This window comes from Syngnathus scovelli, chromosome 5 (genome assembly GCF_024217435.2).
Source record: "Syngnathus scovelli strain Florida chromosome 5, RoL_Ssco_1.2, whole genome shotgun sequence".
Taxonomy (NCBI): domain Eukaryota; kingdom Metazoa; phylum Chordata; class Actinopteri; order Syngnathiformes; family Syngnathidae; genus Syngnathus; species Syngnathus scovelli.
In genome coordinates this window covers 13,290,019-13,302,899 of record NC_090851.1, presented here as the reverse complement: position 1 = coordinate 13,302,899, position 12,881 = coordinate 13,290,019, and the positions used below count along the sequence as shown (strand labels likewise).

At 40.5% G+C, this 12,881-nt stretch overlaps 1 protein-coding gene across 5 annotated transcripts; it reads left to right on the top strand.

The window, feature by feature from the left end:
- Nucleotides 1–157: 157 nt before the first annotated feature.
- Nucleotides 158–10,597, top strand: LOC125969177 (zinc finger protein Aiolos). 5 transcript variants are annotated; one of them, XM_049720991.1, is made up of 9 exons: nucleotides 158–176; nucleotides 769–825; nucleotides 1,363–1,430; nucleotides 1,675–1,764; nucleotides 4,329–4,718; nucleotides 6,271–6,438; nucleotides 6,790–6,906; nucleotides 7,564–7,674; nucleotides 9,247–10,597. In XM_049720991.1, exons 3-9 carry the CDS (start codon nucleotides 1,379–1,381, stop codon nucleotides 9,867–9,869), a joined length of 1,551 nt encoding a protein of 516 aa, XP_049576948.1. In that variant the 5' UTR covers nucleotides 158–176; nucleotides 769–825; nucleotides 1,363–1,378; the 3' UTR covers nucleotides 9,870–10,597. The 5 variants fall into 5 exon arrangements, with proteins under 5 accessions (XP_049576948.1, XP_049576951.1, XP_049576949.1 ...); XM_049720992.1 differs by lacking the exon at nucleotides 158–176 and adding an exon at nucleotides 683–701; XM_049720994.2 differs by lacking the exon at nucleotides 1,675–1,764.
- Nucleotides 10,598–12,881: the final 2,284 nt, after the last annotated feature.

Sequence of the window (12,881 nt, the reverse complement as noted above, 5' to 3'; positions counted from 1 at the left end):
CATTCCTTCAAGGTTTTGAACAGGATTTTATTAATCTGCATCGTTCAATCGCCTCCTTTTTACCATGGAAACCTTGCATGTATTGTACTGCCTTTATGAGTATGCTTTTTTTTTCCTCAGGCGGGTGGCTGGTTGCCACGGTGGCCCATGGGCAGCCGCCAAGGCTTACAACCCAGGTGGGTGCTTCAATGAGTTTTGTTCATTCTGATGAGCCAGGCACTTCATGTGCACCTATTTCATCTGATTAATAATGCCTGCTATTTGTTTATTTTCAAATAATGCTTGTCATTGAGCTAAATGTTCACTTGCGAACATATCCCCCCAAAGCATGCATCTGTGTCTTAGTTTCTCATTGTTTCTTGTTTTCATAATGCTTTATTAAGCAGTTTTTTCAAACAGTATTCAAATGTCAAATGTTTACTCAATTGCGTATCTTGATGCAGGATTCATGTTTATGAGGTCTATGAAAAAGTTTATTTTAGCCACAGGATGGCGTAGTTGCTCCTTGAAATAAAACAATCATGTGGATAGATTTGATGTCATTATCAGTATCGATTATTTAATTCAGTCAAAAACATCATGCTGAAGCCCCAAATGTTCATATTCAAATGATAGAAAAGCTCATTTGGTCCTCTAAAAACTGGTTGCTGGTGCATTTTGAATTTGCATCTTCTTCGTTGCTCCACCTTGTTTGAAATGAGGTCTGTTCCTTTAAGTGATTTCTCCAAAAGCCCTTTTAGTGATGATGCTTATATTCCACATTCACAGAAACTGGTGGAATGTGAAATCTTCCACAGAGTGAGCAGAACTTTGTCAACTGGAAAGGTAAGCAAGTTAGTTATTTCTAGATTTATTCATATTTATTCATGTCCCCCCCACCCCTACCCAAAAACATAAAATAAAATTGTGCATGATTATAAAAACATTTTAACACCATGAGGCTTTGATTAAGAAGAGGCCTTTTGCCTGTGCATTTATCGCATCTCTTAATACAAATTGTCATGGCCAATTGTATTTCTGAAAAACATCTGTTTCATTTACATTCTATTTTTAATCATATGAATTAAGTCCACATTAAATTGTACAAGATTAAAAAAAATATTTCCATAAATTCAAGGGCTGAATTATTTTTGCAAGTGTTGGTGTCTTAGTGTGGAAAGTATATATATTTTTTTTACACTTGTGCAAACATGGCAGGAAATACACGTGCAGTGCATGTCTCTCAAGTTGGGCTAAATGTAATGACAGGGTCGAGCAATCAACCGTGGACTTGTACCCTTCTGGTTTTGCTTAAAATAAACCGCTTTTCATGCGTTCTTACCACCGTACTATCTTTGTTAAACAATTGGTCTCCTTTTACAGAACAACTTTTTCCAACATGAACACAGACAAGAATCCTGGATTTGTACCCACAATAGGAAATGGGATTGGTGAGTGTTCTGTTCCTTCTCTAAAGTGGTACTCTTGTAAACCTGCTACTGTACATGATATTTTAAAGTTATGTAAGGTAGTCACAAATGGAACAGAAGGTGATGGTGGCCCGTCAATTGTACTTTACTGTAATTGCACAATAACGTTCCCTTGAGCAATTTGATAAATTATGTCTGAGAATGATCATTTTACAGAAACATAAATGGAGGCAAAGCCTTTTAAGATGCTATGTTTCTTTCTCAGACAATTTCACTCCTGGTGCAAATGCAAAGCCATTGGAGGAGGAAGAAAGGAGTATCTCATTCACAGATAATGAAATGCAGTGCCTTAAAGGTGGGCTACACCAGCTAATACTTTTTTGTGCAACATTTCATACAGTGAGGGGAATCTTTACAAACACCGCAAGATCACTTCATTAACAGCCACACAAGCACGTGGCGGATCACCACCTCTACTTTGGTGTTTGACACAAGATTTGCTAAACGCTTGAGCAATGGTTCTCAATAATTATCACCCTGGGACCAAATATTTTTGGGGGGTTACAGAGTAGCTAGTAACTAGATCACAAGCAAGTTAAAGTTTCCTGAAGCTTACCCAATCTTGCTCTATTCTATGCGGGACCTTGATTCTCCTCTGTTCTGAAAGAAAATTCTGAATACATTAGAATATTTTATTAGCTGTCTGCGACCCACTTTGAGTCCAAAACAGAGTAGCTAGTGACTAGATCACAAGCGAGTTAAAGTTTCCTGAAGCTTGCCCAATCTCATTATATTCTATGTGGGACCTTGATTCACCTCTGTTCTGAAAAATAAATCTGAATACATTATAACATTTTATTAGCTGTCCGCGACCCACTTTGAGTCCAAAATCACAATTAAGAATCTCAGTTGTGATGCATCATCTAATCTGGTTCATTCATTTTTGTTTTATTTGTCCAAAGAGTCCAGAAAATGGGAAGATTTTGGTTTCTGGAAAATTCTACCTTTATTGAAATGTTACCAGTGGTTTTTCAGAGAGTTGCAAACCCTCTGATTTCACATTCGTGAAAAGGTCATTTCATTGTAGATTCTGCCAATTACCTTTTCCAGCGCATTCTTGACTTCTGTTGACATGTTTTTTTACCCCAAAGTAAAATACTCAGACATCATTCACTTTAGTTGTTTTGCAATAGCTCAAGGCTGCTTGATGGCAATAAGTCATAGCATATTCTTAAATGGCCAAGTGAGTTACCTAATCTCAACTCAAAAATGAGAGCATTCTATTTACTGGAATCAAAACTGAAGTCAACAAGAACCACAGCTCCAGGCAGCTCTTAACTACAAAAGATTTTCAGCCAATAATTAAAAACGCTAGTTGTGTTTACAAATTTGTTCCATATGCTTTTCCATCAATTCATTAACTCATCCACCCATTTTCTTCCATTGATCTGGGATTGGGTCACTGGGCATCATCTTAAAGAAGAAGTGAACCCAAAATTTTCTTTACAGTAACATGTATGTGGCCCCACCAACATGACGTTCAGATTTATGTTTCGTTTGTGGAATATGAATTAAACAGGCAAAGTCCACCATCTGAGGAGGTGGCCATTTTGCCACTTGCTGTCGACTGAAAATGACATAGCAATGACAATGACAGCCAATCACAGCTCAGCTTTAGAAAACTGATGAGTGATTGGTTGACAGCTCCACCCTTTTTCACCCGAGTGTCTAAGACGTAGCCACAAGTACGATGACATCACCACAAAAATGGTCATTGTACTGAGGCCCAAGTTGTCCACCAGGCCCGTCTCCAGAGGGAGGCCCTGGTGTCCTGCGTCCAGGAAATTGTGTCTTGTTATAGCATTTGTCGTAGGGGGTCTTAGAGCCGTGTTTTTATTTTGGTCCCTCACGTAAGACCTGTTTGCCATGAGTGGCCCTGCCAAGTGTATAAAGCCCGATACAATTTAGCTCCTTGCCTCATTGGGACACGCAAACCCCTCCGTCATGATAAGGTGACTGCTCAGGGAGCGGCAAATCATTTTTAGACACTTAAAAATGGAAGCATTCTACATAAAATATCTGTCATTCCCAACTAGTATTGGTAAATAAACGTGACATACACGTCAATGAGTTCAAATCAATTGAAATGATTTCCATTGTCCAAATTCTAGACTAACTAGGTTAGTGTTTGTAAATGTCTTTTTTTTAAATGAGATGATGTTTCTTCTTCCTGCTCCACTTAAGTCCTTCAAGATTCTCTAAAGCCCTGCTCTGCAGTGCATCTGCATCATGCATGTGGTTTATTGTGTTCAGAGCCAGCACTCTATAGGGCTCTGTGTGTGCAAAGTTTCCATTGCACATCTGAACATTTCCCATGCGCTGGGCTGCTTGTCTGTCGCTGCCGAGACCACGGTGTGGTTTTTGGATAGACCTGAATTCACTGGTGGTCGGTTGAGACACAAGTTCTCAAAGAAAGGTCACGCAAACAAGCCCTGAGGACATGTCAGTGTGTCAGCATGTGGCCAGAAGCCACATAAAGAATGTTTTAAGTTAAATAAGGACATAATGTTAATTTACTGCCTGGTTTCAATGTTTTGTCAGGAGAAAAATACCCAAAAGGAATGGAATTCCCTGCTGCATTTTTCACCTATCCTGGTTCTAATTTATGTGTATTCACCAAAGATTCCTTCCCCTAATCTTCAGCACACATCTGACTTGTTGTGATTTGCCCGAGTTCTTCCTTTAGCCTACATGGAGTCATGCTAGAATTTATAGTTAAGTAACAACTATAAACCTACATGTTCTGTAAACATTTATTGTGCCTTATGTAAATCTCATAGGCCAAATAGAATAAATACTATAACATCAAATGTTAGGTGTTATTCAGTGTGCATTGCTTCTTACTTTGTTCTTATTTAGGCATGGTAAAGGTTGAGGATGAGGAGATTGAAAACAATGGGATACATCCTGAAGCTGACAAAGAAAAAGCAGTTTTGCCAATGGACCAAAAAGAGGAGGAAGGAGTGGAGGAAGGATACGATGGTGACAGGACCGAAGATGACGATGACAATGATAATGATGAAGAGAGAGATTCCGTGGCTGAGCCAGAGGACTTGTCGCTGGTGGACTATGCGCTTTACAACAGCACAGCTCTGCAGGATGCCTCAGCAGGAGCCACATCAGAGAGGCCTTACATGACAGGAGGCACAACTCCCCACATGCAGTCAATGGGGAAGCTTAACTGTGACATCTGTGGCTTGTCCTGCGTCAGCATCAACGTACTGCTGGTGCACAAACGCAGTCACACGGGTAAGCACAGGAACCCAATCGACACCTCGCATCATACAACACTTGTGCAATCATTGCTCTCTTGACACCTCAAGTAGATAAGCGTTTTGTGCAAGGTGGATAAAAAAAATCGCTCACGTAGCAAAGATGACCACAATGGTTTGAATCCAACCTTTGTTTCAACATATACACTGCTGTTCTTCATATTATTATAAAATATCTTAACATGGCCGCAAGTCTTGCATTAACTAGCTGATGATTATGGCAAGTCAATAAATGTCCACCCAACAGATTATTTCTTTGAGTGTACTGCAAAATAACATTTTATCATTCATAAATGTCAGAAAAGTAATATGTATAAAGAAAAAAACTTAACTTAACTTTCTACTCAATCTTTGAGGATGTCTGACAGACAAATGGAGAGGAAACAGGAAAGGGTGTGTTACAGTTGCGGTACAGTCACCTAGTGGCGTTTTGTAGGTGTTGCATGGGAAAAAGAAGCCTTGTACAGTGGCTGTAAAAGTCGACAGACCTCTTTTCAAATGCAAGGTTTTTTGTCGTTTTGTTATATCATTTGAACAGGGGTGTGTCAGGTAAAATAATAAGAACTTAAAGCCTTCTGGTTGTTTTGTCAGTATGTTGATATTCAACATTGCATTCTTGTGAAACAAAACAAAAAAAAGTTTTCAGCAAATTAAAAATTTGCTCACTCATTGACAGTCGCATACTTTCTACTGGTACTTCAATTTCCGTCTGCTTGGTAATTAGATTGTTTTAATTGATAATGGATGCATATTCACTGTATATTGACTAGTTTTATATTGTACTGCCTTTCTAATGTCAGTTCTATGATTATTATATTGTTTTCTTTCGTGTTACATTATGCATGTGGACGCTATGAACTCCAAGTTTTGTTTAACTTTAGAGGCATATTTTTCCAGAAAATGTTCTCTGAACGTCATATTGTAAGAATTTTGGTATATTCAACCTTGTAGTTTCACTGTGTATAGAGCATGCTGCTCTTGCAGATACATACCACTGTATCAGGTACACTTGGTAATTTAATAGGACCAAATACCGGTACTAAATCACAAATTTGTGAAGGGCAGGTTATTTTTAAGCTGTTATTACAGCTTAGTATTTGTGGAACTGTGCCTAATTAATCGTGATATCATGATATGGCCACATTTTTAGGGGGGGGGGGGGGGGGGAATCATCTCCCAGCTTTACACTCAGAGGACTGTTGTGGTTGTTTGTTATTGTGGCTCGTGTCGATTTTTTTCTCTTGTTGTTTTTCTCAGTCATCTGAGAAAACAGTTTGGAAGTTTCTGACAATGACTGTGGATGGTGCTTTGTTCCCTTTTCAAAGATGGTGGCTTTTTGATAGGGTTTATGCAAGTCACTACAGTCAAACTAGAAAGCTGTAAACACCTCATGGCACATCTGGCTACAAGAAGTTATCAGAACACTTTGCAGAAATATTTTCAAAGAAATCATTGGCACACACACATACACACACACACACACAAGATTCAGTAGGGTATTTTATGGGCAAACGTTTTATCCCTCCCAGGTGAGAGACCATTCCACTGTGCTCAGTGTGGGGCTTCTTTTACCCAGAAAGGAAACCTGCTTCGCCACATCAAACTACACTCCGGGGAGAAGCCTTTCAAATGTCCCATGTGCAGCTATGCTTGCCGCCGACGTGACGCCTTGAGCGGGCACCTGCGCACCCATTCTGGTACCAACCACATACACACTCAGATGCACTGATGCGCCATGCACCTGTGTCTTGTTTTGTCTTAACCCCGCACATTTTGATTTCTGCTGTGGTTGCAGAGCTTTTCCAGTAAGAACCTTCTATGCATTATCACACATATCACCCATGACTGTCAAAACTATCACTTTCAATTTATGTGCTTCACCTTCTGGTAGGCTGCTCGTCATCAGCTTTCTGGAAATGTTGGGCTTAGAGAAATAATACTGTTATTTATCCATCTAATTTCTGTCCTGCTCAAGTTTGTGGGGGGGATGCTATTTGTATTGAAAATAAAAAAAGTCTTATCCCTGAGTTTGAATGTGCTGTCCACAGTAGAGAAGCCCTTCAAGTGCACCCTCTGCAGTCGCAGTTACAAGCAGCGCAGCTCCCTCGAGGAGCACAGAGAGAGGTGCCATGTGTACATTCACAGCAAAGCACCTGCTGAGAAAGGTGAGAAGCTATTGTGCGTTTATCATCCATCTCAATAGACATTCAGCACTGTAGCTGTGCGGTTAGATGACTCACAGAGCATAAAGCTCTTATTGATTATACTGAATGGCTTGTTTTTACGGGCTAGTAAATGATTGCTGCTGGCCCTTCATTACAGCAAAATAGGTTATGTATGAGGTGGTGTGATGTTTAACTGCTGCTTAACAGACCACTTCCCCTCCTTGCAGTAGCACCGCAGAGCCATGTAGGGCACACGTTTAATCCAGCTCATGCAAACCAACATGATGCCTTTGCATTCTTTAGGAGCATGCGACACGAAACACACACGCGTACACAGTGTCATGCCTATGTGGTCACCAAATGTCATACGTTTAGGCCTGATAGTGTGTTTGTGGTGAGGAAGTACATCCTCAGTCTGCGCTGGTGAAGCATAAGTGAGGTCAAAGGAACTTTTCATCTTACATCGATGTCTTGTACTTCCTTTGCCTCAAGCTGCTGAGGTGTGATTCACTCAATTTTTACATCCAAGGTAGGGAGGAAAGTGGACACACTCTTTGATTATTTTGTTTGTTTCTTAAAATAATTTCAGTCATTTCCTTGTTTAGTTCTTACTCTAGGCGATCATTAAGCCTCTTGTGCTCTCATTTTGTGAGGCAGACGACAGTCACCTATCAAGGACTCAGATGGGCACCGAGCGTGCTCTGCTACTTGACAGGCTGGCCACAAATGTAGCCAAGCGCAAGAGTTCCATGCCACAGAAGTTTACAGGTAAGTAAATAATAGGATTTTTGCAGTGAGATGTTTTCCACATGGACTGACGTTTTTAAATTGCTGTGACTGTCAACATAATTCCACTTTTCCATTCATTGTCTAAATGTCTACCTGCTTACTACATTCTTTTATTTCAGCACTTAAAAATACAAAGCTTCTTCTTTTTTAAATGTTCTGTAATGTAATGTTTGTGCTTTTACATGTGCCTTTATGCTACACTCTATGGACATATTGAGATACACCTATCGATCCAATCATTAAAGCAATCAAAAGGTGGACTAGACCATATTAATAGATCTGAATTTTCATTAGTAAGACTTGTTGACAAATTCTGTGGTTTCAAACAGTTTGGAGAAAGGCCAGAATCGGCATGATTCTTTTCTTTCCTTTTCAGTTTCTATAGTTGTACGGTGTCTGTAAAGTGTAGTTTTGAGTGAGCTCATACAACATTTATTTATTCACCATTTCAAGTTTTTTGTTGTCCTCGCTACTTGTCTGTCTATTGTCTGCCTCCATGTCTCACCAGGACCCTTACAGAATTGTCTCAGCCGCCCTCAATTCTCATCTCCGACTTTGTCATAGCAGGGTACAGATGAGTGCATAAGAAAACAAGATAAGGAATGTGTTGACTTGGTAGGTAGGTTTGGATTCAAATGAACTTGAAAATATGACTAACATAAAATGATCAAAATGTCATTATGTTGCTCACTTGGAAAGTTTGTTCATACACACAAAGCCATTTTTGGTTGCTTGATCACCTTGGTTGTAGCGTCACAATTGGGTCTAAAGCTGGCTGCATGCATGAGGGTTTATGGCACAGGTGTCAAACTCAAGGCCCGGGGGCCAGATACGGCCCGCCACATTAATTTATGTGGCCCGCTAAGACAAATTGTGCATCAAATTCATGTTTTTTTTTTAAATATCTGACTAGTTTTTACTCGTCTGATTTGAAAACGAGTTATTTGTCAGTTGGTTTTGTAGCTTTTACTGTATAAAATATGAGGTGCTCATACATTTATTTGAGTTGACAGTCATAATGGCCCTCCGAAAGAAGCTGTGACTACAATGCGGCCCGCGAAAAAAATTAGTTTGACACTCCTGGTTTATGGGCACAACACCTCCAAATGTTGATAAATGAAGTAAGATCTTTCAATAGTATAGTATAACCACTGAAGGAAAAGTAAAGTGCTGAGAGTGAAAAAGGTGGGAGGGAGGGGAGAAACGTGAGCAGGTGCCTCTCCGTCTGTGGCACAGCTGAGTCATCTGCGTCCTACCAGCTCTCTATTCTTGCTATGCCTCCGAGCACAACTGCTTCCTCTCTGGATTCTTACATCTTTTGACCTGTGAATCTCGTGTCCTCTTGTTTCTGTGTGAGGTTCTCTTTTGCTGAGGGTGTCTTTGCCTTCTCCTCAAACCTCAAGTGGACCCTCAAGAATTTCTACTTGATTTCGTTTTTAAGAAACATCTTGCAGTGTTGCTCTCAGTGTGTGCTTCTTTGTTCCAACTCTAAAATGATGTGAAATGAAATACTTGACTTGAGCATGCTTTCTTTTTGTGGTGCCGATCTAGGTGATAATGGTGTCTGTCTGGACCTAAGCTTGAACAGGAACGCAGCTCACCTTCAGGAGCCTCCATTAGGCTCCCCAGGGCCTGACCCGCACTGCCAACAGCCATTAATGCGTTCGGGCACAGAAAGCGATGCGGCTCACTCCCAAAGGCCGTACCCAGTTCTGTTAAGCCGCAATGACATAAATTCTATTGGCCTCACTAACGGCCACAAAATGAATATGCCGTTGCCAGTATACCCTCACACCTCCCAGCAACCTCCTGGCATGGATGTGTTCAATGCTGATGGCCCTCAGGGATCTGCTTTCATGTATAGCTTGGGCCACTTGCTGGGCGGGCTGAACCATCAGAACGGGATCCCACATTCTCAGCCTATACCCTTATCACTCCTGGAGGCTTTGCAGGTGACACGGGCTGATGGAGAAGCTGGGGGGATGCCTGGGGCCTTGTACTCTTGCAGTCACTGCAAGGTGATCTTTCTTGACTACGTCATGTTCACTATCCATATGGGCTGCCACGGATTCCGCGACCCGCTTGAGTGCAATGTGTGTGGCCATCGTAGTCGAGACCGCTACGAATTCTCATCGCACATCGTCCGTGGAGAGCACCGACTGGAAATGAAGTAGCTACCATGCTACACCCGCAATTAGGTAACACCAAATGACTACAGAGATTTATTACTTTTCAATGTGGCTGGCTGGCTAGCGGAAGCAGAAATGAAAGGATGGACTATGTGGTGTGTTTTGAGTCTATATTATACAGTAGGAGACAGGTTTCAGGGATGTTCTTAGTCAAGCTGTACTCATCTGATGGGCTCTAGAGGAGGAACAAGGTAGCCTCAAGGACCCGCCATAAGTAGCCCACGGGCCTATTCTAAAAATAGGTCATCAGTCATGGGACATTGTGATTTCCAGCAATGTTGGAGATCATTTGAAAATGTAAACATTTGCAGAAATTCATAGAAATAGTGTTGGCCTTTTGATATTACGTTTATGATGTTGTTGAATCATGGTTGATAAATATTAACTATTGTGAGAAAATATTTTGTTCAGTCTCTTCACATTTAAGATTCTGATAATGACAGATAATCATATGTTATTCAAGTTCATGTTATCAAATTTCAGAAGTGTGCATCAAACTAGTTTGCATTCATCAGAAGTACTGGAGCACTCAGTGACAAAAAGGTTGTTGAGCAGTGCTCTAGAAAGTCGACCTTGGTATATAAGCAGGCTATAGCAGCTGTACATTTAGAACATTCAAATGTCTAGAACAGAAAAATATTGTGTTGATGTTTGTTTTTTTGTTTTTTTGCAAAGAGGTGAGAATAAAATGAATCTTTTTTTTGTCACAGGAATGCCTGAGCTTGTTGTGTTCATCGTACAATACTTTCCAAGCATAACAAAAACATGTTGAAGATCACGTTTAAACTTTGTAAGCTGTGGTTTCAGAGACATACAGTTCACCTCAGATGATATGTTTTGTTCACTCCTGAAACACATTTGGTGTCTAGTATCAGTACATTTAATGCACCTTGATGCTGGGGCATATGGTATTCATACTTGATGAAAGGTAGTTTTGTCGCCATTTCTTATCAGGATTTTTGTTTTCATGTGGTGATTAGAAGCATTCCCTCTTTCACTGCATCATTTTGAGCCATGATGAGAGAAGATAAAACAAGGTGAACTACAAATTGTTGCATCCAGACAGTAAAGTGAAACATGAGACTATATCTCCAAAAATGATTTAATGATTCAGTTTTGATGACACAAGAATCACTGTGAATGCGTGACTACCAATGTGTTAATTAAAATTGGATATCAAACATTTCGAAGGGCAATATTCAGAGTATTATGTTGATGTGTTGCTGGTGCTAAATGTGACAGCTAAGTACTGACAGTTTCACCTCAATGCCTTCAAGAAGTGGTTGGTGGCTTCATCCAGCTGCCACCACACTATCTATCCATCAGTGGCAGTTCCCCTTTCTCACTTTGGGTTTGAAGAGAAGTAACACTTCTGAGGTAAACACACAGCTTCATGTCCATATGTGAGATTATTCTCTCATCGATTTTAGTACAAGTCCAACCACAATGCTTATCTTTTTCCAGTCTTAAGTGGTTCACATTATTTTTAATCATTGTGCATCTAAGTGTTTGATGACTTAATAAACATGTTTTCATTTGAAAATAAAATAAAGTAAATAAAATTAAAATGCATTAAGTTATAAATAAGGAATTATATATACACACATAAACACACACACACACACACACACACGCACACACACACACACACACACACACACATATATATATATATATATATATATATATATATATATATAATGTTGTCAAACCTCGCGAGATGAGCCGAGAGGACCCGCGTGCCAACTGACTCCGTTATTACGTTCTCGTTTGAGGATTGCATCAACTCTAATCATGCCTCCAAAGGAAGCAAGCGGGAGCAGTAAAGCCATCCTAAAACACAAAGACGCTCCTAAAGCAATGCGACAGTGAGCGCCTGGCGCGCTGTGGTTGCGCGATCGGTCAAAATTAAGCTCCCTGCGCACTGATGTACACTTAAATTTTGTAAAGTCCACTAGGACTTTAAAAATATTTTCTAAATTTCAGCGACCGCTCTGTCACAATAATGCGACCAGCGCGGTGCAGTTGCGCGGTCGGTGGCGCGCTACGGTTGCGCGTTCGGCGGTGCGCTGCAGTTGCGCGATCGGACAAAATTAAGCTCCCTGCGCACTGAGGTTCACTTAAATTTTGGAAAGTACATCAGGACTTTACAAACATTTTCTAAATTTCAGCGACGGCTCTGTCACAATAATGCGACTAGCGCGGTGCAGTTGCGCGGTCGGCGACGCGCTACGGTTGCGCGTTCGGACAAAAATGCGCAAATGAAAAAATGCTTTAAAAAGGCGTGGGTTTTTTTTTTTTTTTGCTTGAAACGGATACATTTTTTTTCCATTATTTTTAATGGGAAAACATGATGCGGAATTCGAACGATTCACTTCTCGAACAGCCTTCTGGAACGGATTGTGGTCGAAAACCGAGGCTCCACTGTGTGTATGTATGTGTGTATATACTATATATATATATATATATATATATATATATATATATATATATATATATATATATATATATATATATATATATATATATATATATATATATATATATATATATATATAAAACTTTTCCTCACCCCCCGTGGGTGGTCTCTTTTTCCCTTCAAGCTCGGGTCCTCTACCAGAGGCCTGGGAGCTTGAGGGTTCTACGCAGTATCTTTGCTGTTCCTAGTACTGCACTTTTCTGGACTGAGATGTCACATGTTTTTCCTGGGATCTGTTTCAGCCACTCCTCCAGTTTGGGGGTTACTGCCCCTAGTGCTCCAATGACCACAGGTACCACTGAAGTCTTAACTCTCCAGGTCTTCTCCAGCTCTTCTCTGAGCCCTTGATATTTCTCAAGTTTCTCATGTTCCTTTTTCCTAATGTTACCATCATTTGGGATGGCTATGTCAACCACAACGGCTTTCCTCTGCTCTTTGTCCACCACCACAATGTCCGGTTGGTTCGCCATTACCATTCTGTCTGTCTGGATCTGGAAGTCCCAGAGGATCTTGGCTTG

What these genes read in the sequence shown, in the direction of transcription:
- LOC125969177 (XM_049720991.1), top strand. Translation starts at nt 1,379, where the DNA reads ATGAACACAGACAAGAATCCTGGATTTGTACCCACAATAGGAAATGGG. An exon ending in TGAAATGCAGTGCCTTAAAG is followed by an intron (nt 1,765 to 4,328) that starts GTGGGCTACACC and finishes GTTCTTATTTAG; the next exon opens with GCATGGTAAAGGTTGAGGAT. An exon ending in GCACAAACGCAGTCACACGG is followed by an intron (nt 4,719 to 6,270) that starts GTAAGCACAGGA and finishes TATCCCTCCCAG; the next exon opens with GTGAGAGACCATTCCACTGT.